Genomic DNA, 25,716 nt, shown 5'->3' with positions numbered 1-25,716 from the left:
GACACTTGTCCTAATGGTAGGTTTGGTGGAAAACATACCAAATTCATTTATGTGTTTAGATTATTGGTGAAGATAATGTGGGGGAGAGAGAGAGTTGTCAATTGCTCTAATCATTACTGTACAGGTATTATTTCAACAACCTATGACCCTGGGGTGGGCAGTGATATGTTTGTACACAGTGTATAATTACAGCCTTCTTATAGCTACTTTATACCTTCTCTTACCTGGAAGACCTGTGGAGGAAATTTCTGTTAACACTACCTGACTTTTTCTACCCATATTCACATAGTCAGGGTTACATATGTGCACTCATACTGTGTGTGTGTGTGTGTGTGTGTGTGTGTGTGTGTGTGTGTGTGTGTGTGTGTGTGTGTGTGTGTGTGTGTGTGTGTGTGCTACTGCTATACTCTGCCTTGATTTCTATCAGTCACCCTAGTTGTTGGCAGCAGGGACCAGTAGCTGTGACAACATGACACTTTTGAACATTTCTTGGGGGAGACCTCTTGGTGTATGTACTTATCTTGCTGTCATTTGCAGCCTTGGGTTTGGACTTTGAGTGTTGGACACAGTATAACTGCAGCCTTCTTACAGCTACTTTATATCTTCTCTTACCTGGAAGACCTGCGGAGGAAACTTCTATCAACACTACCTGACTGTTTCTACACATATTCACAAAATCCTAGGTGAAATTATGCATACAGCTTAATACCACTCCCGGGATTTGAACCGTGGCTGTTTCTGCAAAAAATACAACAAGTTTGTGTTTCATCAGAGCATGCTATTGAGAAACTGTTGCCTCTTCTTTGAATGTTTTCTGTCTAATTCTCTCTTGGTTGTAAAATCTGACCTTGTAATTACGACATTCTTATACATACCTTCCTATTCACATCTTTTCATACAGCACAGTGTAGAAAACAGTGGTTAACACAACATTACTATTCAGATATCAGATCCTGGTGCATGAAACATTTTATATCAGTTAATCTCGTGTCTTACAGAGGCACTAACTTTGTCAGATGAGACTTGATTGTTTAATACTTTCAGAGCTATAGTTGCTGTGCATAACCTGTACACATTTCAATTTATTCGAAAACACACAAGGCTGAAGTCCAAGCACCTCTGGAACAATGTTAAAATGTTGAAATAAAGTTGAAAGATATAAAAACACCAAGTATTTAATGATTCCAGTAACAAAGAAACGGTTAGCGCTTTCGTTTGAACAAGTTTCAAACTTCATCAGACAAACTATTCTACATGCATTCACCTTAAATACCCTAACATTTACTTCTATTGGTTAAAAACAGTGCCAGTCATCATGATGTACAGCTGAACATAATACTGTTGCCTCATATAAACCAAAAACTGTCAACGCTACATTAAAAACAATTTAATAAAACTAATATTCAAAAAGAGGATATATGTATGTATATTTAAATATGTATAAGAATGTATAAAGTAATGTCTAAAACTATATGTTGTTGACAGTTGTCAAACAACCTTATTTTTGTTGATTTAAAACCTTTTTTCTTTCAAGTGCTTTTAGTTTCAATATAGCCAAGATAGAAGTCTGATCACTGATGCCAGGCCAATTGTCTGCTTGAAAGCGGATTTGCCATTTTAGCTCATTTATTTCTAACTGTAAACCCCAGGGCTTCTTTTTATCAATATTGACTTGATCAGTTACTACAAAGGAAAATTTATGGTTCACATTGTCAGAAATATGTTTGGCCAATGCATTATTCAGATTGTTTTTCCTAATAGCGTAGTCGTGCTCATAGATTATTTGACTTAGCTTACGCTCAGTCTTTCCTACATAGAAACCAGAGCATGAATCGCACATGGCCAAATAAACTACTGCTCTGGAATTACAAGAATATTTCCCTTTTATCTGATGTCTAATGTTTCTAATAGTTATATTATCAGTTACTTTTACCATATGGCGCCATGAGCAAGCTCCACATCTAAAAGTTCCTTGTTTATTTACATGAAAGGGAACTTGTCTGTTATTAAATAAATCCTTAAAATTATTACCTCTTCTGTATACAATGGCTGGTTTAACCCCTAAGTGCTTCCTGATGTTAGCATCCTCTAACAGAATTGGCCAATTTTTTTCAAAAATAGAAGTTAAAAACTTAGCGTCCTGGCTAAAAGTTATAGTTAAATCTTTTTGAAAGTCTGGAGGTTGTTGTGTAGTGTCATTGCATAGGTCTACCATGGTGCTACATTCTGTAGTACTTAAATTCCCTGACACTCGCCATTGACTGATGTAAGTGGAATGGTGCCTAAAATAGGTTGAAAATAACCATTTAGTCTCTTGGTAATGACTTCCAGACTTAGTTCTTCCACTAATTTTACCAGGTAACCTCTTTTCACGAACATATCACGTAGAAACTGACATTCTTTCAAAAACTCTTCATGTGCTGTAACCATGTGAGCAGCCCTGACCAATTGGCCTTTCATAACAGACTTTTTTTGATGAAATGGGTGTGAGCTTCTATAATGCAGAAAAGTGTTAATGTGGCTTTTCTATGAATTATGAACATATATCTGCCACCTTCATCATCGTTCATCAAATTCACATCTAAATAAACTATGCTGACTGAATCATATTGCCATGTAAACTTTAAGAAACTAGTAGTTTCATTACTATATGACAAAAATTCACATAACTCAGCCTGCGTTCCTTTCCAAATAATACAAATGCCATCAATGCCATTACAAATGCTATTCAGAATTGATCACAGAGGAGTACAGGGGATGGATATTTCTGCCTGGGTTTTTTGGAAAATTTGTTGAATTTAACTGTCTGGCTTTGGTGCATCTGTGTGACATTGGATCCTCCTCTATTGTCCTTAGTGGTGAACTGATTGCTACCCTGGGATACCAGAAAATGGCTTGTTAGTTTCTGCAGGAAGAATGGAAATGTTGGAATTATTTTACAGTTTCTAGATGCTGTAATAAACCTTAGCTAGAGGTCTGTATGTGTATTGTGACACATCAGTGCCAGGTCCTGGCTCAGCTTCTAGTGAGGGGGTAGTGTGGGAACCACAGAGTCAGGTGAGCAGATGTAATGTCATTCTGTAGCCAGCACTGAAATTCTATTTGAATACTAGTGGGAGATGCAAGGTGTGCACTCTGTTGCTGAACCTGACAAAGACACTCAAGCACTTTCATCTTGCCTTGCTTTAGTAAATAATTAGGAAACAGTAATTCTTCAGTCAGTTAGAAAAGTATAGTGAGATTAGCTAAATGTTGTTTTTTCTGTATCTGCCTGAGTCTTTCCATCTATGTTGTTTTTTATATTTCCTGTGAGTGAATCTCTGGTGTTTATTGTAAATAGATGTTCAATATGTTCATGTTTTCTTGTTATTTATTATTAAATATACCTAAATCTTTCATTTTGGCTGGTCTTTTAGAAAATATTTAACCTTTGAGAGTACTTGCCTTTATTTAGTGATACTGTGGCTCCACGTTCCTGAAAGTCTTGTTGTTTGGTTAACACCACCATTTGTATAAATATTAATTTTACTAAGTGTAATTGGGTACCCTTGTAGGAGCCTTAAAGTATATGGCTTCAGGTGTTCTGGTAGCAGTAAATCTATGTTATAGTCTGGGTGGAGATGTCAAAGCGGGTAAGCTGTGCCAGCATTTCACAGGTGTTTGTATGTGTGAAAATCCAAATCTCAAAGCAGTGTGCGTGACAGCTACTTTGAACAAGGACACTGAGGGCACTGATTTCACAGAAAGAGTGGTGGAGGACTTGGTTTGGAACACCTGGCTAAGGAGTCAGCTCTGTAGTGGTCAGTGGGGAGTCTTATTTGGAGCTTAGAGAGAAAGCCCAGCCCCCGGACTGGACTGTGCATTCCCTGTGTGCTCTTATGGGAAGTTGTACTTGGTGCATGCTGTGTGTGTCTTTTTCTCACCATGAACATTCCCCACCAGTGTCAGTGGTGAAGATTGAGGCTCCTTGATATTGATCTCTGGCCCAGAGGAAGGACGTATCATATTGATGAGCAGCAGTGTGGATATTAATCGAACTTCTGTAGCCTGTACGCAGTTGTTGGTAAAAGTGTGTGCACTCAGCAGCCACAAGGTAAACATACAGTTTCATTTTTCACAACAGTTTTACTTTTTTTTTTTTTTAGTTTAGTTTAGTCAGGGAAAGCAGGCAAAGATGTCAGCAGAGGATTATGACAAGTTGACAGTGAACCAGATGGCTAAGATATTAAAATCTAAAGGACTGGTGCATGCCAACCTGACTAAAGAAGAAATTATTTCAGCATTTTAGCCTTAGTCCAGCTGCAGCACAGACCAGCAACTAGGAAGACAACCATTCTGGTGATGTGGATGTACAACCTTCAGAAACAGGACAGTTCACCTTTTCCTCAGAGAATTTAAAAACCCATCTGGAGTTAGAGACTTAACTGGAGGCAGAATGTATGGAATTAGAATTGGCAGAGAGATTGCGGTGTTTGGAGGGTGAAGAAAATGAGAAGCAGCATCAACATGAGACAGACATGCTGACTCTTCAACAGGAACATGGAATTCTGAATTTCAGAAGCAACAAAGGTCAGTAAATTTCTTTCATAGTATACAGAAGGTGATAATTGTGATAGTTTTATTCATATATTTGAGAGTCTATACAGTATGATGTTGACCAAGGGCTCTGGATATGGTTCCTGACCCCTTTACTCCATGTTAAAGCTGTAACTGCTGTTTCTAAATCACCTGATACTGATTGTTTAAATTATGACAAGGTTGAACAATGTTTATTGGAATGGTTTTAGTTAACACTTAAAGCCTACAGAAGAAAAATTGTGAGCATAGACGTAGGGCAGATGAAAGTGTATGTGATTATATTGCTGAGCTAAGCATTTATTTCAATAGTTGGGTAAGTGGGTGTCTGGTTGCCCCTTCTGAAAGGCTGGCAGACCTTTTGGTGAGGGAACAAGCCCTTAGCACTTTGCCTGAAGACTTTAGAATTTGGTTGGCAGACTGGGGAGTGTAATTCTGCAGATGAGCTGGGGAGAAAATGGTATCTCTAAAAAGTGACATCAACCCCCCCCCCTTTATAATCTACTCATCAAACAATACAATAACAGAACCAGTTAAATACACCAAACTCCTTGGTGTCGAAATAGACAGTGAATTTAAATTTGATAAGTGCCTAGCACTAACAATTAAAAAGGTCCACATCAAGTTGGGCTCACTATACAGGATCAAACCCTTCCTAACTAACACCACCAGACAGTACATCTCTAGAACCCATTTACTCTCCACACTCTTATATGCATCACCATTATTTACTAACCTAAAAAAAGCAAACATAAATAAACTAGAGACAATGGACCAAAAAACCCAGTCAGACCTTCCCAATCAACAAATGTAAAATTATAAATAAAATAAATAAAAAATAAATCTCTACATGGCAAGCAGTGCACCACTGCACAGGAAGGGGATACCAGTGCTGCACATGGATATAAGGGAACAGCCTGTCAGTAAAAAGGGAAGTCACCAGTTCAGGTACACAGCCAGGATCAAGGTTTTAAATGCAACTAGAGAGGCCATGTCGCATACAAATGTCCACTGAAGCAAGGTGGGGAACAAAAGGTGAGTGAGCCTGCAAGTGGGAGTAGCAGCATGCCAGTGGCAAGTTACCTGGAGAGAACAGGGGTACCAAACTATCAACAGAGCTTGTGGAAAAGGGAGCAAGCAAGTAGGTGTGTTTGAGGATATCCCTGATGAAGTCTTGATAAGGAATTATTTTGATAATGCAGTACCTTGTGTGCATGCAGTTACATGCAGTCAGGCTTGGATACAGGCATGTGAGTCTGGTAGCCTGAGGGAGACCCATAGAGAGCCCACACCTGATGCTGAGGCTGGTGATGTGACTATTTGGGGGGCTACCCTGTAGCAGTGAGCCTGAAGGTCAGCCACAGCTGCTGATAGGTACTGATGTTCTCTTGGACAGGGTGACTGCAAGGGCAGAGGTGAGTGGTAGTACAAAGGCTGACAGTGAGGCACCACTGTTAGAAGATACCAGACATCTTGTAGAAGGGGAGCTGGGAATGGTCACAAAGCTAGAGTTGAGATAGGCTCAACTCTTGGACCCTAGATTACGAGGCGTGAGGGATGTAGCTAAGGAGGCACCTGATTCTCAAGGAAAAAGGGAGTCTGTATATTGGAAAAGGGGTTATTTTATAGAGAGTGGACCCCTGAGGGAGGACTGGAGGTGAGGTAATACAGCAGCTGGTAGTTCCCAGAGCCTGCTGTCTGGCACTTCTAGCCATAGCCAGTGACATTACTTTTGCAGGTCATATGGGCATAAAGCATACCAAAAGACATATTTGGCAGAACTTTTATTGGCCTGGAATTGAGAGGGATGTGACAGGATACTGCAGAACTTGTGAGCAGTGCCAAAAAGTAGGCAAGGCAGGAGAAAAAGACAAAGCTCCTTTGATGCTTTTATCTGTGATTGAGGAGCTCTTTCAGAGGGTATCTATGGATATTGTGGGGCCTTTGAGTACCCCAAGTTCCACAGGGAAGAAATATATCCTAGTGGTAGTAGATTATACTACTAGATAGCCTGAGGTGGTGGCTATGTCCTCCATCAGGGCAGAGAAGGTGGCAAGTGCTTTGTTAGATATTTTCAGCAGGGTATTTTTCCTGAGAGAAATACTGACTGACAGAGGACCCCATTTCATGTCAGACCTGCTGGCTTGTCTGAGGGAGCACAGTGGGAAGAAGCACCTAAAAATTACTCCTTACCACCCGCAGACTGATGGTCTTGTACAGAGGTTAAACTCTACACTGAAGACCATGCTAAACACATTTGCAGACCAGTTTAAGAGAGAGAGTGGGACAAATATTTGCCCCATCTGCTGTTTATATACAGAGAGGTACCCCAGGAATCCACAGGTTTTTACCCTTTGAGTTGCTGTATGGGCTTAGGGTGTGGAGGGCCTTGGATTTGATTCCTGATTAGTGGGAGAGTGAGAGTGAATACCAAAAGGAGTCTGTTGTAGCATATGTCCTAAAACTCAACACAAGGTTTATGGAGCTCTTGGACTTGGCCCAGGAGAACCTGGCAGGAGCCCAACAGCAGAAAGGTCAGGTATGGCAGGAATGCTGGAGCCCGAGAGTATGCTGCGGGACAGCGGATTATGGTGCTCATTCCTATCAGACACAATAAGCTGCAGGCAGCTTGGGAAGGACACTTCAAAGTGGTAAGGAAGGTCAGTGATGTTAACTACATAGTCAAACTGCTAGGTAGGAGGCAGTGGCATAGATTGCACTGTATTAACATGATGAAGCCTTACCATGATAGGGAGGACCTTGTGCTAAGCATTTGCAGTGGGTGGCAGGAGGAGTTTGAGGGGGATCTTGTGACTGATCTCGTCAGTGAGGCTCAGACTGACACCTCAGTGGAAGGGGTAGCAATGTCCCAGTGGTTATCCCCTGCACTGGTTTGAGAAATCTGAGCAGTGTTACAGGAATTTGGGGACATGTTCACTGGGAATCTTGGCTGCACCTACCTGGTGCAGCACCATGTGGATATAGGACCCCAAAGACCTGTCAAGCAGGCCCCTTACAGGGTGTCTGAGCAAGTCAGACAGACTCTGAGGGGGGGAGATACAGGAAATGTTGGACATGGAGTAATCCAAGAGTCCATCAGTCCATGAGCCTCCAAAGTGGTGCTGGTACCAAAGAGGGATGGCAGGAACAGGCTCTGTGTGGACTACTGAAAACTAAACAGTCACACAGAGTCAGATGTTTACCCCATGCCTAGGGCAGATGAATCCTTAGAGCAGCTGGGTGGAGCTAAGTATCTGACCACTATTGATCTGACCAAGGGCTACTGGCAGGTTCCCTTGACTCCCACTGCTAGAGAGAGGTCAGCCTTTGTGACTCCTTTCAGATTATACGAGTTCACAAAGATGCCCATTGGGAAGAAAAATGTCACAGCAACCTTCCAGGGGCTGGTGCATCATATCCTCGCAGGAGCAGGAGATTATGCCCTTGATTACCTGGATGATACAGCCATTCCTGGCAAGAGCATTTTCAGCATGTCAGGGAGGTCCTGGGCAGACTGTAAAGGGTAGGGTTGACCATTAAGCTCAGTAAGTGTCAGGTGAGTATGGCAGAGGTCTCCTGCCTGGAACATAGTGTGGGGAGTGGTAAGATCAGGCCAGAAGCTCCCAAAGTAGAAGCTATTCAGGCATGGCCTGCGCCCGTTATCCAAAAGCAGGTGAGAGCAGTCTTGGGGGCAACTGGGTAATATAGAAAGTTCATTCCCAATTATAGTACAATAGCAATTCCCCTCACAGACCTGATAAGGAAAAACAGGATAGATAATGTTATGTGGACCCCAGCCTGCAAGCAGGAATTCCGAAAGCTTAAAGCGGCTTTGGGAGGACCACCTGTGCCAGCCAGTCCAGATTACAGCAAAGAGTTTGTTGTGCAGGTGGATGCTTCAAACCCAGAGATGGGGGCTGTACTCAGCCAGGTTTCCTTAGAGGGAGAAGAGCACCTTGTTGTATATCTCAGCTGTAGACTCCAGCCCAGGGATGAATGTTATGCAGCTGTAGAAAAAGAATGTCTAGACATAGTATGGGCACTGCAAAAACTTCAGCCCTATCTGTATGGAAGGAAGATTACTGTAGTTACAGACCACAATCCCTAACATGGCTACTTTGAGCCAGCCAGCAAAATGCCAAGTTATTAAGGTGGAGCCTAGGGTTGCAGACATATGACATGATAGTGCAGCACTACAGTGGAGTCAGCAATGCCAATACAGATGGGCTTTCAAGACAGGATATGGGTTAATGTGTTCCCAAATAGGTTCAGTTCTCTCAAGCAACATTTCTCCAGGGTTACTTGAAAAACCTAGCTTGAACCTTCAAAGGGGGAGAGATGTGATGATGTAAGGTAGTGTCATTTGTGCCAGGGAGAGTAGGGCAGTGCATGTGTAACATATGCCAGCATAGCTAGCTTGAATTTTGAAAAGAATTGTATGCCATTTGAATATCAAATGGATTTGTACAGATGCGTGTGTTAAAAATGTATTTGTAAAGTTCCTGGTGTTAAAAAATGTATCAACATTGGGTCCTGCTGGCCAGAAAATAAGTATGCATGTATTTCAGACTGTATTGTTGTACCTCATGAAATGTATATATTTTAAAACATGATACTGGAAGGTAAGAGGTCAAGCTCAGCCCAGCTAACAGACAAACTAGAAAACACCCAAACAACAAACTGGATAATCCACCTGGGCAGAATAAAGAGGCACAAACGTGAATGCTGTAATGTTAAGCGCTTTTCGTTTATGATACAACACAAACTTCATCAGACAAATTACAAAGTACACAGATTCATTTAAATACATCAGGGTAACCAATCAAATACAGAATAAAACAGCACAATGAAATTGTCACCACCCTCTTGACAAAATTAAAATACAAAACTCTCTAAAACCTTAATAGTAATACAATGCTAAAACGTTTAATATACTAAAATATTTTATATTATCAACGTTTTAAACTTTTTAGTTTTAAAGTACTGCTTATAATACATCCTTCATTTAAACCTGGCAGATTATAGGCATTCAGCATAATTTGCCAGGATAGTTCTAATTCATCAAGTTTAAGAACATCAGGACCACCTCTAACATCACTGTGAACTTGATCAATAATAATAAACTTGAAACTGTGGTTAGGAAATTGGGCAACGTGTTTAGCCAAAGCATTTTCTAGTTTGTTTTTCCTTATTGCATATAAATGCTCATACATACGGTTACGTAGTTTCCTTTCAGTTTTGCCTACATAAAATGCTGGACAAAACTGGCATTTAGCAAGGTAAACAACTAACTTAGAATTACAGTTGTTTCTCCATTTCAACTTAAAATGTAAATCATTAACACTAAACCTGTTAGATTCCAGTATGTACGAGCAAAAATTACAAGCTTGGCATTTGTACATGCCTGGGGTCCTAGCTGTATTATTTTTAAGTTCACAATAGTCTTTAAGGTTCATACCCCTCCTATAGATGACTAAAGGGTATTTACCTACACTGTTAAAGACATTATTGTCACTCTTAAAGATTTCCCAGTTTTTCTTCAAAATCCTGTAACACCTAGAACTATCCATGTTATATGTAGTTATAAAAGAAGGAGGTATATTGTTCACCTCTTGTTCAACTATAGTCACGTCTAGTACATTAGATGTATCACCCATGTCGCTGGTTAAAGTGTGACCTACTCTATTCAAAAGTGGTGTATAAAATTGAGACTGACGCTTAAAAGAAACTTCGTCAATGATTCCATTAATCAACGTCACAGGGTAGCCTCGAGCTAAAAACATATTCTTCAAAAATTCACATTCGTCACTAAAATCAACGTCTACAGTTATAATCCGGGCTGCTCGAACCAGTTGTCCTTTAACAATGGCCCGTTTTTGATGGTATGGGTGACAACTTGAATAGTGAAGCATTGAGTTACAATAAGTGTTCTTCCTGTGAATAGAAGCAATGTACCTGTCCAAGAGGCTATCCTTAGAAAGTAAAATGTCAAGGTACGCTATTGAGGTAGAGTCAAAAATATGTGTAAACCTTAAAAAGGTAGTGGTTGTGTTAAAGTAATCAACCAACCTGTCCCCAAGTTCAACGTCACCATCAAGCAAAATAAATATGTCATCTAGAAAATGAGTGTAGAACACAATGTTTTCTTTAAAAATGCAGTTGTTCAAAACGTATAAGTGTTCCCAGTAGGCCATAACCATGTTGGCCACACTGGCTCCACAGGGTGACCCCATGGCTACACCAATTTTTTGAAGGAAAAGCAACCCTTCAAACATAAAAAAATTATTAGCGAGGATTGTGCTTAGAAGTTCCTCAACTAATAAACATTCGTCCATGGGGCACCCCTGGAGTTTAAGCAACTCGTTTATCCATTCCACAGCTTCCATGTGGGGAATACAAGTATATAAATCTTTGACGTCTATAGTCAGGAAATTATAACTAGCCTTGTATTCTAACTCATTGATGTTCCTCAAAAATGTCCAAGAATCTTTACATATTTGTTTGATATTAGACAAATATTTTTGTAAAATAAAGTCGACAACTTTCGCACATGCGTAAGTAGGGGAACCTCTGCTGTCAACTAAAGGACGCATAGGAGGATTCCCAATATTTTTATGAATTTTGGGAATACCAAATAGACAAGGAAGTCTAGGGTAGGAAATAGACATAAAATTATACATTGCTTGAGTAATTCTTCCTTCTATGTATAGATCTTCAATAACGTTCTTAATTAAACTGTATGCTTTATTCAATTCTGAAATAATTCTCAATTTCACTTGGACATCATAGCCTTATTCGATCGGCAAGGCCTGGAACTTTTAGACTTAATGTGCAAACATTATCGAGTGTCAATAGATGATCTTTCAGTGCAAGTGTGTGACTTAGATAACCAAATCAAGTTGGACAGTGAATTCTCAAGGTACAGATATGAGTATAACCGTACCTTCTCTAGCATTGATGCCTATCTTGACAAATTGAAGGCTAATAAAGTCAAGAAACTTGATAGGGATATGAAAGCCTATAATGAAGGGCATGCTTACCCCCAACCCCCTTCGTCTCAAACTTGGCATAGTGGGAAACAACATGTTTTCCCTAGTCTTAATAAAGGTAAAAATACTGGTTCTGATATGTTTCAACTGGAAGCGGAGCAATCCTCTTCTAACAGGTTACCACATGAGTCTACATTTCAACTTCCATCTAACAACAATGAACCAGTGCAACAAGACCAACATTTTGGTCATTATAATTTAAGATCTAATAACCCCAATTTTTTAGGGGCAAGACAGAAACAACAAACGGGGTATGTGAACCAAAAGAAAAAACAGAGGAACAACTAGATGGCTACATGACCAGTCCATCTGTTCTTTTGAACTATGTTACCTTTGAATGTTTAAGTACTGATTTTGCTGACTCGTGTAACATGTCGAATATAAATATCCTAGATTGTAACAGTAGTCCTGTGGTTGTTTTGGCTGTACCTGATGATACTGTTTCAGCTGAACATGAAATGCTTTCTAGCCATAGTCAACCTTTAGTTTTGCACAACACTAGTGGAGACTTCACAGTTTATAATTTTTCAAAAGTGGAGGTATCTACTGAATTAATAACTTTGTTGTCTAAAGGGCAAACTTATGTACTACCCCGCAGGTTGAATTTAGTTAAAACTATTATAGATTTAAAACTGTACACTAGGAAACTTAACTTGAATATGTTGATGGGCGACTCTCTGGTAAGTGTTCCTAGTGAATTCAGAATTCCTAGTACGTTCAACCCACCTTTGAACCCTATTATTAAAACATTTGAACAGTTTTGTGAATTAGACATCCGTAACTTAGCATTAAACAAACAAGTTGGGTACCATAATACGAACAAGGACCTTCATGATGAAAGAGATTGTCTTGATTTCATTAAAATGAACGATATTAGAATTTGTAAGCCTGATAAAGGTGGTGGGGTTGTCATTTTCGACAACGCAGATTATTCTGCTAGGATGTCTAACTTATTAAATTCTCCCTCCTATGCCGAAAGTTCTATTTCAGAATTGAATAAAGCATACAGTTTAATTAAGAACGTTATTGAAGATCTATACATAGAAGGAAGAATTACTCAAGCAATGTATAATTTTATGTCTATTTCCTACCCTAGACTTCCTTGTCTATTTGGTATTCCCAAAATTCATAAAAATGTTGGGAATCCTCCTATGCGTCCTTTAGTTGACAGCAGAGGTTCCCCTACTTACGCATGTGCGAAAGTTGTCGACTTTATTTTACAAAAATATTTGTCTAATATCAAACAAATATGTAAAGATTCTTGGACATTTTTGAGGAACATCAATGAGTTAGAATACAAGGCTAGTTATAATTTCCTGACTATAGACGTCAAAGATTTATATACTTGTATTCCCCACATGGAAGCTGTGGAATGGATAAACGAGTTGCTTAAACTCCAGGGGTGCCCCATGGACGAATGTTTATTAGTTGAGGAACTTCTAAGCACAATCCTCGCTAATAATTTTTTTATGTTTGAAGGGTTGCTTTTCCTTCAAAAAATTGGTGTAGCCATGGGGTCACCCTGTGGAGCCAGTGTGGCCAACATGGTTATGGCCTACTGGGAACACTTATACGTTTTGAACAACTGCATTTTTAAAGAAAACATTGTGTTCTACACTCGTTTTCTAGATGACATATTTATTTTGCTTGATGGTGACGTTGAACTTGGGGACAGGTTGGTTGATTACTTTAACACAACCACTACCTTTTTAAGGTTTACACATATTTTTGACTCTACCTCAATAGCGTACCTTGACATTTTACTTTCTAAGGATAGCCTCTTGGACAGGTACATTGCTTCTATTCACAGGAAGAACACTTATTGTAACTCAATGCTTCACTATTCAAGTTGTCACCCATACCATCAAAAATGGGCCATTGTTAAAGGACAACTGGTTCGAGCAGCCCGGATTATAACTGTAGACGTTGATTTTAGTGATGAATGTGAATTTATGAAGAATATGTTTTTAGCTCGAGGCTACCCTGTGACGTTGATTAATGAAATCATTGACGAAGTTTCTTTTAAGCGTCAGTCTCAATTTTATACACCACTTTTGAATAGAGTAGGTCACACTTTAACCAGCGACATGGGTGATACATCTAATGTACTAGACGTGACTATAGTTGAACAAGAGGTGAACAATATACCTCCTTCTTTTATAACTACATATAACATGGATAGTTCTAGGTGTTACAGGATTTTGAAGAAAAACTGGGAAATCTTTGAGTGACAATAATGTCTTTAACAGTGTAGGTAAATACCCTTTAGTCATCTATAGGAGGGGTATGAACCTTAAAGACTATTGTGAACTTAAAAATAATACAGCTAGGACCCCAGGCATGTACAAATGCCAAGCTTGTAATTTTTGCTCGTACATACTGGAATCTAACAGGTTTAGTGTTAATGATTTACATTTTAAGTTGAAATGGAGAAACAACTGTAATTCTAAGTTAGTTGTTTACCTTGCTAAATGCCAGTTTTGTCCAGCATTTTATGTAGGCAAAACTGAAAGGAAACTACGTAACCGTATGTACGAGCATTTATATGCAATAAGGAAAAACAAACTAGAAAATGCTTTGGCTAAACACGTTGCCCAATTTCCTAACCACAGTTTCAAGTTTATTATTATTGATCAAGTTCACAGTGATGTTAGAGGTGGTCCTGATGTTCTTAAACTTGATGAATTAGAACGATCCTGGCAAATTATGCTGAATGTCTATAATCTGCCAGGTTTAAATGAAGGATGTATTATAAGCAGTACTTTAAAACTAAAAAGTTTAAAACGTTGATAATATAAAATATTTTAGTATATTAAACGTTTTAGCATTGTATTACTATTAAGGTTTTAGAGAGTTTTGTATTTTAATTTTGTCAAGAGGGTGGTGACAATTTCATTGTGCTGTTTTATTCTGTATTTGATTGGTTACCCTGATGTATTTAAATGAATCTGTGTACTTTGTAATTTGTCTGATGAAGTTTGTGTTGTATCATAAACGAAAAGCACTTAACATTATAGCATTCACGTTTGTGCCTCTTTATTCTGCCCAGGTGGATTATTCAGCCCAGCTAACCTTCAGAAAAATTGCCTGAAATTAAATTACTTGGTTTAAGGCCATAAAGAGTTTACCTCACAGGTCTGAATGCAGCCAGAGACTCAATGTCTGTGAAAAGCCTAGGCTGGGATCCTTCTGTGTTGTCCTTAGTGGTGCATTAATTGCTACCCTGGGGTGCCAAAAAACAGCTTGTTAGTTTCTGCAGAGAGGATGGAAGTGTTGGAATTATTTTAGTTTCCAAATACTGCAATAAACCTTAGCTAAAGTTCCATGTGTGAATTGTGACACATCAGTACCAGATCCTGGCTCAGTTTCTAGTGAGGGGGTAGTTTGGGATCCACAGAGTCAGGTTACAAGATGTGATATCATTCTGCAGCAAGCACTGTAATTGTTTTTGAATACTAGTGGGAGATGTGAGGTGTGCCCTATGCTGTTGTACCTGTCGAGAGACACTCCAGCACTTTCATCTTGCCTTGATTTAGTAAGTAATTAGTGAACAGTAATTCTTCAGTCAGTTAGAAAAATATAGTGAGACTAGCTAAATGTGGCTTTTCTGTACCTGTCTGTGTCTTTCCATCAGTGTTGTTTTTATATTTCCTGTGATTGAAACTCTGGTGTTTATTGTAAATAAATATTCAGTATTTTCATGTTCTCTTTTTATTATTTATTATTATATATACATCTAAACCTTTCATTGTGGCTAGTCATTTAGAAAATAGTTAACCTTTGAGGGTACTTGCATTTATTTAGTGACATTGTCTCCACATTCCTAAAAGTCTCGCTGCTTGTTTAACACTACCATTTGGTATAAATATTAATTTTATTAAGTGTAATTGGGTACCCTTGTAAGAGCACTAAAGTAGTTGGCTTCAGCTGTTCTGGTGGCAGTAAATCTACCTTATATTCTGGGTGGAGGTGTCAGAGTGGGTAAGCTGTGCCAGCCTTTCCCAGGTGTGCATTATGTGTGTGTGTGAGTGTGTGTGTGTGTGTGTGTGTGTGTGTGTGTGTGTGTGTGTGTGTGTGTGTGTGTGTGTGTGAAAATCCAAATCTCAAATGATTGTGTGACAGCTACTTTGAACAGGGACACAGCACTGATTTCACAGAGAGGGTTTTGAACACCCAGGTAAGTACTCAGCTCTGTAGTGGTCAGTGGGAAGCCGTATTTGGGGCATGCAAAGAAAACACAGCCAGCCCCAGGACTGGAGTGTGCATTCCCTGTGTGCTCTTAAGGGAAACTGTACTTGGTGCAGTGAGCTGCATCTGAAAATACAGTGTGTGTCTATTTTTCTCACCATGAGCATTTCCCACTGGTGTCAGTGGTGAAGATTGAGGGTCCTTGATCCCTGGCTCAGAGGAGGGACGTCACACTGTCCATAGCTCTTTACATAGTGATGTCATTTGTTATAATTTGCCCATTTATTTTTTGATCATAATTTATGCCCTTTGCCAAACTTATGATGGTACATTTCCTGACATTAAAGGTGAGGTCATTAAGACTAAAGCAGGTGTATATATTTGTAGGACATCTCTGTGAACGTCAGTGTCATTTATTAAAATAATTTCTTGGACAACTTCAGTGCCATCTATTTAAATAACTATGTTATTCAGTTTATATTCATCAGCATGTCTGGTTATCCATAAGCCATTTCCCACTTCTATATCTCAGAAGAATAGTCTGAAAATAAGTCATCCAAATACAGAGCCTTGTGGAGGTTTAACTGACAACAGTGGGATAGACAGATAAATCCCCACCCCAAATTGTTGTGTCTTCTTATTTAGCCAGTGTTGGATTCACTGAATTATGTATGGATTAGCATTTAATGCTTTAATTTGTTATTTATTCCTTTATATAAAATAATGTTGAATACTTTAGCAAGGAATAATAAGTATAAACTGCCAGTCCATCATCAAGAAGAAGAAAAGCTGTTCCCCTAACAAACCTATGCTGTTCAATATTTAATAGAAGTTGTGCCCCAGTGTCATTTTGGATAAGCTCCATTATGATTCCTAACACTGATGTTATACAGAATACTGGTCAGGTTGATGGATCTAAAATTATTTGGACCTCATATGACCCTATCTTTTGTGAAATGGTATCTACTGTCATATTTCACCAATGTATCTACATGTGAACATTTTGTTTAACATGACTAATAGGGAGGTTTCCTTGACTCTGTATATGAAGCTAATACATATGGTGTATGATCCCATGTAACTTAAGTTTTTAATTTAACTTGTGGCAGTAGTTATCACATTTGTTGTTGTTTAAGGGGTATCTCCCCTTATGTCTAACATCTCTTTGTTGCTCAAAAGTTTTCTGCAAAATCATTTCTTATGTGCTATGGGTTGGCAATCTTTTCTCTGTTTATCGATAGGATGTTGCATTCATAGGTTCATAGGTTCATACTAAGCTATCTGCCCTAGGGCATTTATAAGCCTAGCCAGAATGTGTTTGGCTTTCGCCACCCATTTTAAATGAATTTTGCTATGCCCTTTTTCGAGGTTAGTATACTGTGCCTCTGTTTAACAGTGACACAGAAGTAATACCCGGGGTAAACCTACGATCTCTCATCCACTCATCAAGATTCCTCTTGAAGAGAGTCAGTGAGGGACTCTGCCTAACCTGGACTGGGATTTTATTCCAGAGTGAAGGGAGCCTCTGTTTATGAATCTGTCCCTCCTGCATGTCCTGTTTATTTCAGTGCTGAGGTTCAAGTCTCTCGAGCGCGTAGCTCGATGGGATTTGGATTTGCTGAGGTGCAGCATGTCCATTAATTCCGGGTTGGACATGGCTTTATACGTCAGGCACCGATCGCCTCTGAGCAGGCGGTATGCCACTGAGTAGAGCTGGAGTTTCTTTAACCGGGCAGCATATGGCATCTGTGTGAGCCCTTTGATCCTCTTGATGAGGTACTTTTGGGGTCTTTCCAGTTGCTGCAGATGTCTGGTAAGGTACATCCCAAAAGGGGCATTGTACTCAATTAATTATTTAATTAATTAATTAATTTCCTTCTTCAGTTTTCCAATGTAATTAAAATACTTTATTACTATTTTCAGCATTTGAGAATCAGCAAAGTTTATAGGTAGCTCTGGAAGATTTGATAAGAAAGATAAATTGTTTGGTAAAGTAAATAGATTCTGTACTTTATTTAATCTAGACTTGTTTTTATCACTAGAGTAATTTTTTAAAGTTATGAAGTACATTTTTCTGTTGTATATCTTAATACATCTGTGATAACATCAAATTATTTTTTGCTGAATTTACATGAATATTTGTGCTTTGCCAGTATATAGTTACTTGATAGCAACTATATAGCTGCACTTGATACTGTTTTGAGTAACAGTTAGACAACTGTTTTGAATCTGAAGTTGCTCCATTAATTTAGCTTTCTATTTTTTTATTCTTTGCAGCTATACCCACCAAATTCCTTCCACTCCATGTTTAGCTTCTCAACCTATAATAAACTATCTCTTTAATGTGTGGAGATAGGGCTAATGACACTGTCACAGCTGCAGTTCTTGACTTTGACACTTTTACTGGCTTGAAATGTGGAACATGTACTTCTAGCAAGCAATAAAGTAGTGGTCCTGGTCACTGTGGAGCAGGGACTGGTGTATCTGAGCAGTCTATGTGCATACTGTCCAGATGTTTGACTGTATGTGGACTTACGCACATAAAGAACATTAGAAAGCCTTCTCCAAACTTGCATCTTGGAACAGTGACAGAAAGAAAAAAGTTCCCCATAAATGACATAATTTTAAAAAGTAATACATATTTTTTAATGATGCCATTGCATAACAACTTCACCCTTGTGGCATGACAACATGACAGCACTGACTGCATAAATCTAATAACACACACAAACATGAATACACGGGTTCACTTCAGATGATCGAGTTTCCAAAATCTCGAAACTCATATGATCGAGACCATATGATCAAGTTTTCAGTAACTCAAACATCTGAAGGGGGGATTAAATAAAGTGTGTGAGTACCTTAGGTGAGGGATTCTGCAGGGGGGCAAGCCCTCTGCTGCACACTTGCTCCTTAAATATACGAACTCTGAGATTGTGCTACAGCGGGGAACAGGGGAAATCTCCCATTCCGCAGTGTTTGCAGAAGCACGGAATGGAATATTTCCCTTTTCCCCACTGTAGCACAATCTCAGAGTTAGTATATTTAAGTAGGGGTGGGAGGCACAACCCCCCATGTGGAGGGTGCAGGGGGGCTTGCCCCCCCTGCAAAAACGTCTTTAAATGTGTTTTCTTTTTTTTTTTTTATTTTCACTTCTGATGTTTGAACATATGGTCTCGATCATATGAGTTTCGAGATTTAGGAAACTCGATCATCTGAAGTGAATCCACACACACACACACACACACACACACACACACACAAACACTCACTTTCAGACATAATTTATTGGTTTAATTTATCTCCAAAGCACCTCAGTATTATAAGATTGTATCTAAAGTGGGTAGGCCAGCCTGTATCTTTCATTAATAGTCTGTCTATAGAAGTGAGAGACAGTTTCTTTTCTCCAAATATTCTAGGTGCAGATCTACACAGTAGTTACTTCCTCTACTATGTGGGGTGACCCTTGGTTTTGTTCTACAGATTGCTTTCATGACTGTAAGTCAGTAACCATTACCTACCAAGTTAGGAAATCACAGCTTTCCTTTTTTTTCCTACAAGTAAAATTTTACAGCCTGAAAATGGTCACTGGACTGTCCCACATTTTTAATAGAAACCAGTAATTTTCTCAATCATATGTTCAATAGAATGAAATCAGAAATGTGGATGAAAAATATTGTCAGCACTGAAGTTGTCAAAACTAATCTCACAGACACTAAAACATTTGGCAAATAATGTGACTAAATAAGAAATCAACTTGCACTAAAACAGAAATATATTTTTAAATTGCAGAGGACAAGCCCCCTACATCCCCAGATATGAGGTGCTACATCCTCCACACACCCTGCTACCTATATTTACCATCTCAGAGATCACTCAACAGTGGGGGAAACTGGAAAACTCCCTAAACCTCACTGCATCCAATTTTACCCTAATTTCGATTTTGTAATGTGTAAAATTCAACTGTATGAACTTCATTGTGAATCGAGCAAAGCAGTCACTCATTTCACAATTCAATGGGAAAACATTTCAACAAATAAAATACAGACCTTTTATCATGGCAAGCCAGTCTTCATGCAGCCCTGTTATTACTTTTTACATCAGACAGAAAGAAACCTCTAGCTTATTCTGTACATCTGTACAGGACACAGAATCACACCATCCCCATGAGAGGAGAGTAAATACTGGACATTCTAGGCCTAGCTCTCGATCAGCATTTTTTCCCTGAATCCAGGATACCCTCAGAGAAAAGGGATGTCCACAGTTCATGTTGTCCAGCTGACTTTAAGGCAGATTTTCTAAGCAGTGTTGCTGGCCTCATCTACTTAACAACAGTAAAAACACAGAAAATTCATAGGATCATAGGAGATTACTAAGCTATTGACCAGCAGGTCATTTTAAGCCTAGCCATTTCATCCCAATGTAATACGATGAAAATGCCAGTCAGTACCCAAGATTGCATTCAGTAATGACTGCCCATGTCAAGGAGAGTTGTGGGCACCATCCCCAGTAAGAATTTAAGGTGCCCCATCCACTTGTCCAGGTTCCTCTTGAACAGTGTCATAGAGGTGCTCTGTTTCACATGAATTGATAGCCTGTTCCAAAAATGTGGCAGTCGCTGGGAGATAAATCTGTCACTCCAGCATGTCCTATTTAAGTCGCAAGCCATATTTCGGTCCCTGGAATGGGAAGCCCTACTCTTGATTTACTGATATGCAACAAGTTCATTAGGTTTGGGTCTTGGATTGCTCTGTAGTCCAGGCATAAGTCTCCCCTAACAAGTCTATACAACACAGAGTATAGTGACAGGGACTTTAGTCGGTCAATGTAAAGCACATGCTGCAGCCCCTTGATCTTATTTGATAGAAACCTTTGAAAATTCACTGGGAAGGGTAATTAAAATGATTTCAGACTAAATAATCTGAAGTTAGAAAGGTTAATTGTGTTAGCACTACATAGCATTTTATCTGACAGAAAAAAAGGATGATTTTTAGTCTACCGCGTATAACTTTATTCTTTAAAAAGGTAGCTGCTGAAAATAGTATTACATTTATTATGCATCAACATGATTTATGCAACAGACAGCTGGCTGTCTGCTTCATGGTTGTTTGCTGTTTTTATACTTTTCAGTAGGCAAGAAAAAGAACAGACTTCAACAACCTGTATTTGATATCATTGATAAGGGCAAATTTAAAAGCAGAACAGGATACATCGTATATAAAAAAAAAAAAAAAACAAAGAAAAAAGAGTATCCTCGTAGAGGTTGTGGATTTCAGTTTTGCTTCCCATTTTCAGAGTGATGCCAACTACAGAATGTTTTTTTCTGCTGAGATGGATTAACATGCACACTGAAATGTGATAAAAGCATGTGTGACTTTACAACTCCCAAGATGTGCTGATTCTGAATTCTCAGCTTCACTTTTCAGGTTTAAATTTCAAATACAACAATTCTTAGAAGCAGTTTAATTCTGAGAACATTAAATATATATAGGACTGCCATTGTGTGATTTAACTTGCATGGTACTAGAAAAAGGTTACTGTGCAATCCCTGAAAGGAATATCAGGCAAAATCTGTCTATTAAATTATAAAATATGTTGTCATAACTGACAGTGTGCTGCAGACCTGTCATCAAAATCTTCAGACCTTTCTGCACTACAATGGCAGTTATCCAAAATGAACTGAGCTTTAACTACATGCTAAATATGTATAAATGCACAAGCAAATAAGTTAAGTTACAAAGCAGTGGTTGTGGTTGTTTACTGCTGTAGACTCAGCAAGCGAATAGACAGGGTCACCATATGTGTTGTTTACAAAAATGAGACACAGCTGTTGGAAACAATCTTGCTAAATTCCAATAATCTTTTTTTCTCTTGTCTCTTCTAGAGTGGCTCATATCTTGTACACCACAAAGACTTAGGAATGCATGGAAAAGGTAAGATTCCTTCACTTTTCCTACTGGTTAAAGATAGTGAAGGCATATAAAACAGAATTGTACTTCTGCTCAGCAGATCATGAAATGTAAAACATAGGCATGTTTTTTACAGTGCCCTTAACAAGATAAGTGTGCTACTTGCTTCATATTGTGGTCTAATTTAGTAGGTTCAGTAAAGCTTTTACAGCAACAGCAAAAGATAGATACCTTTCCTTGTATTGACTTCAATAATTAAATATGTGCGTATATATTATATGGATTTAACTGTGTGCAGTGTTGTCTGTTTTGTTTTTTGGTCAACACAAATGAGTGGCAGCATACAAATGAGAGACAAAAACTGTGCAACAGCACAAATATGTTAACATAAAAAAAATGAGTGCAAGAAACCACAGATGAAAAAATTATGCAGAAAAATGACTCAGCCAGTAAATCCAAAAGCAGAATTTATTGCTGAAATGACTGTAGACAAGCAAACTCTTTCTCTCTCTCTCTAGCGCCGCGGCCAATGCCTTTAACAGTCTCACATATATATATATATATATATATATATATATATATATATATATATATTAAAATAAAACCAATTAAACAATTAAAGAAACACCTTCACAAGAGCCATTTCCAATTAAGCTCTCTATTTAACCCATAAGGGTACAAAGTATTGAATTTCAGAATAAAAAGTGCTTCTTTATGTTGTAATTTACTTTTTAAACATGCATCTCTTTCACAATAAACGTTTTCTAAAACACTTCCTTTCAACTTACTCCCATTACTATTATGATGCATTTTAAAGTGTAATCATAATGGGCTTTCTGCTTTTTCATTTTTTATATTTCTTAAATGTTCTAAAAATCTAACACGAAAACTTTGTTTAGTTTCTCCTACATAAAATAAATTACATTCACATTTAAGCACATAAATAATTCCCTCTGTCATACAACTATAACTGTCACACACACCATATTTCTGTCCATTTATTTTATTAAAAATAGATACTGTATAATTACATATACTACAATGGCCACATGCCCGAAGACCAACATTTCTAATAGATCTATTCAACTTTTCCATGAGAAATTTAAACTGAGCATGTATTAACATATCCTTAATACTCTTCCCCCACCTGTATGACACCATCGGTCTTTGAGGCAACAATTCACCCAAAAAGGGATCCTGTGTTAGAAAATTCCAATGGGTCATAATGATCTTAACCAATTGTTCAGTGTAAACACCATATGTGGTCACAAAAAATATTTTATTCACTAAAATATTATTTTTATTTCTATCCGATCTACCCTTATATTCTGCAACTATCTTGTCTTTATTATCTGACATAAGTTTATTTCTGGTTTGTTCTACACATTTGGCACTATAGCCTCTATTTTTTAATTTCTCACATATTCTTATTATTTCTTCCTCCATTTTACCATTATCGCTGGTCAACCTTGAAATGCGTAGCAGCTCATTATAAGGAAGAGCAGCTATTAAATGGGGAGGATGACAACTGGAGCCATATAAAAAAATTGTTTACTCCCTCAAACTTGTGATGAACAAATGTAACTATTTTACTTCCTAATACCTCCAAATTAACATCTAAAAATATCACTCTTTTCCCACATTGTGCCCCATCAAATTTAATCCCAAAATTATTTTGGTGTAAATCATGTATAAACTCACCTACCTCAGATCTACCACCTTCACATAGAGAAATTAAATCATCTATATATCTAAAATACTCCACTACATAACTTCTGAAAAACTCCATTCTATATAGAAATTGTGCCTCAAAATGGCCCATGAACAGATTTGCATACATTGGGGCAAATACTGCCCCCATCGCTGTTCCCTTAACTTGTTAGTATAAAGTACCATTAAACTCAAAGAAATTATTTTTGAGACAAAAATGTACCAAATCCATTATGTAGTGAGTTAAAGGGGTATCTCCCAAGAAAAGCTTTAAGGCTTCGATACCCAATTCATGTAAAATATTTGTATATAGATTTTTAACATCTATCACTATCCAATATTTACTTCCATTCCACTGGAATTTATTCACCTTACTTAGAAAATCAAAAGTATCTTTAATATAAGAAGACAACTTCTCTACTTTTGTCAGTAACTGTTCATGTAGGGCACTACAAATATTGTGAAGGAAGTAATTATATGTAGACAGTATAGGGCGACCTGGGGGATTAATCCTATTTTTATTTATTTTATTTTATATTTTATTATTTATTATGCATTTCAAGGTTGACCAGCTTCTTCCCCTTTTTTGCCTCCAGATTCTCTTTAAGACACTCAAAACACAGCTTATGCCTCCAATCCACTGGAGCCCCCATGCTCAGATATCCCAGAGTAAACTGTGGTCTAGTGATCTTCCTACCTTCTCAGAAGACACTGTCATACTCAAACAAATTCTGCCCGAAGCTCGGTGCTTTTCTATTAGAAAGATCCTGGTGCCATTCCAACTGTACTGAAGTTACTTAATGAGACAATCTGCTCTCCCATTACTCCTGTCAAATCAATTAATTTGATGTCAGTAGTTCATAAGTAAGCACTAGGCTAACTGCCCTTGTGGGAAATTTTAAGCCAAGCTACTTTTCCTCGAAGGTGAGAATCAAACCTTCTACCTTTTGTATGTGAGGTAAACACTACCCTCAAATGAAAGGGAACAAACACTGTACTAGAGACACTACAGCTTACAGACTTAATCCATTGTGCCAACTCCCAGACAAGAATCCCTACTGTATAACTTACCAAACAACTTTAGATCTCCCAAATGTGCTGTGCAGTAGTGAATACATAACTGTCGAGATATCCTCCAAAATAGGCTACATCACTTATTTTCTTTCCCAAACATATTAAATACTGTATCCCACACATAAGCAAACAACATTTATATTGTCCCGTTGCTTAACCATTTGAGCTAATGGACATCACTTATTCATAAGCTACAGTATTTAATAAAGTTGGGAAAGGAAATGTCAATAAAATAACAGGTGGTATCATAAGAACGTGCTAACAAGAATTAATAATAACCCCATACAAAGTATTATGCTGCATGCAGATATTTTACATAATAATAATTGCAGACAGTCATGGATGGAGGGGATCAGTCAAGTTAGAGAAAGGAAATTAAGGGCATCCAGGTGAAACATCGACATACTATAAATCCTGGTTTGAAAGAATGTGGGAAAATGACTCAGTATTGCAGGATGAAACAAATAACTTCCCTATTGTGATTCTGCGATTAAGTGTGAGATCTGGAATTGCAAAAAAAAAAAAAAAAGCCCAAAAGTGCAAGAGAACAGCAAATGTCAAACACACTGTTGTATCCCTTTAAAGATGTTTTTGCTGGGGGTAGGGCAAGCTCCTCACAGCCCCAAACTTATATATTCTAAATCCAAGATTGCTATACCTTTGAGAAAAGAGAATACTCCAAGAAACAACCGTATCAGACTTAGTATATGTCAGTCCGGTCCACATTTTCAGTCATTCGGACTCACAGTTCCAGGACTCACACTGACAAGTCTAAGAATATCAAGCAGTTATTGAAATGGCTACTGGTATGAAATACACAGTTACCCCTGCAGGAAATTATACAACATGATACTGTGTGGCTGAATTATGAGTTTTTGTTTCACAGCAGTATAACACTTTTTACAGGGCTATAGGTTTTATACAATAACCAGTAGGTAACAACTGAAATGTATATTTTTCCCCAGTTTAAGGGCATTGTATTCTGTTATTAAAAGGTAAGTATATTGAACATCCTGTATTCATCTGCCTTACAGGTTTTGCGAAATGTGATTTGCTTTCCAGCAGATCTGACATTCCCTGGGTCAGGGTGGTGGACATAGAGGTTATACAGATGGAGAGGAAATGACACCCACAAAATTTCTGTAAGGACTCTGCAGAAACCTTAGAGTAGGCTTGTACCAGAATTTGGAGGCACATTGCTGGAGGCAAGG

The 25,716-nt window shown here is 38.2% G+C and overlaps 1 protein-coding gene across 1 annotated transcript in view; it reads left to right on the top strand.

Moving 5' to 3' along the window:
- The window catches only part of CDK15 (cyclin dependent kinase 15), a 1,846,298-nt gene that overhangs the window by 1,492,619 nt on the left and 327,963 nt on the right, over positions 1-25,716 (top strand). The window contains exon 12 of the mRNA XM_044075109.1: positions 21,697-21,745. Coding sequence (XP_043931044.1) covers positions 21,697-21,745 — 49 coding nt within the window. The remainder of the gene's footprint in view (positions 1-21,696; positions 21,746-25,716) is intronic.

The sequence above is a fragment of the Protopterus annectens genome, chromosome 6.part0, assembly GCF_019279795.1.
Source record: "Protopterus annectens isolate FY-2018-M chromosome 6.part0, PAN1.0, whole genome shotgun sequence".
Taxonomy (NCBI): Eukaryota; Metazoa; Chordata; order Ceratodontiformes; family Protopteridae; genus Protopterus; species Protopterus annectens.
The sequence above is the reverse complement of the archived record's forward strand: the minus strand, read 5'-3'. Positions and strand labels throughout refer to the sequence as shown.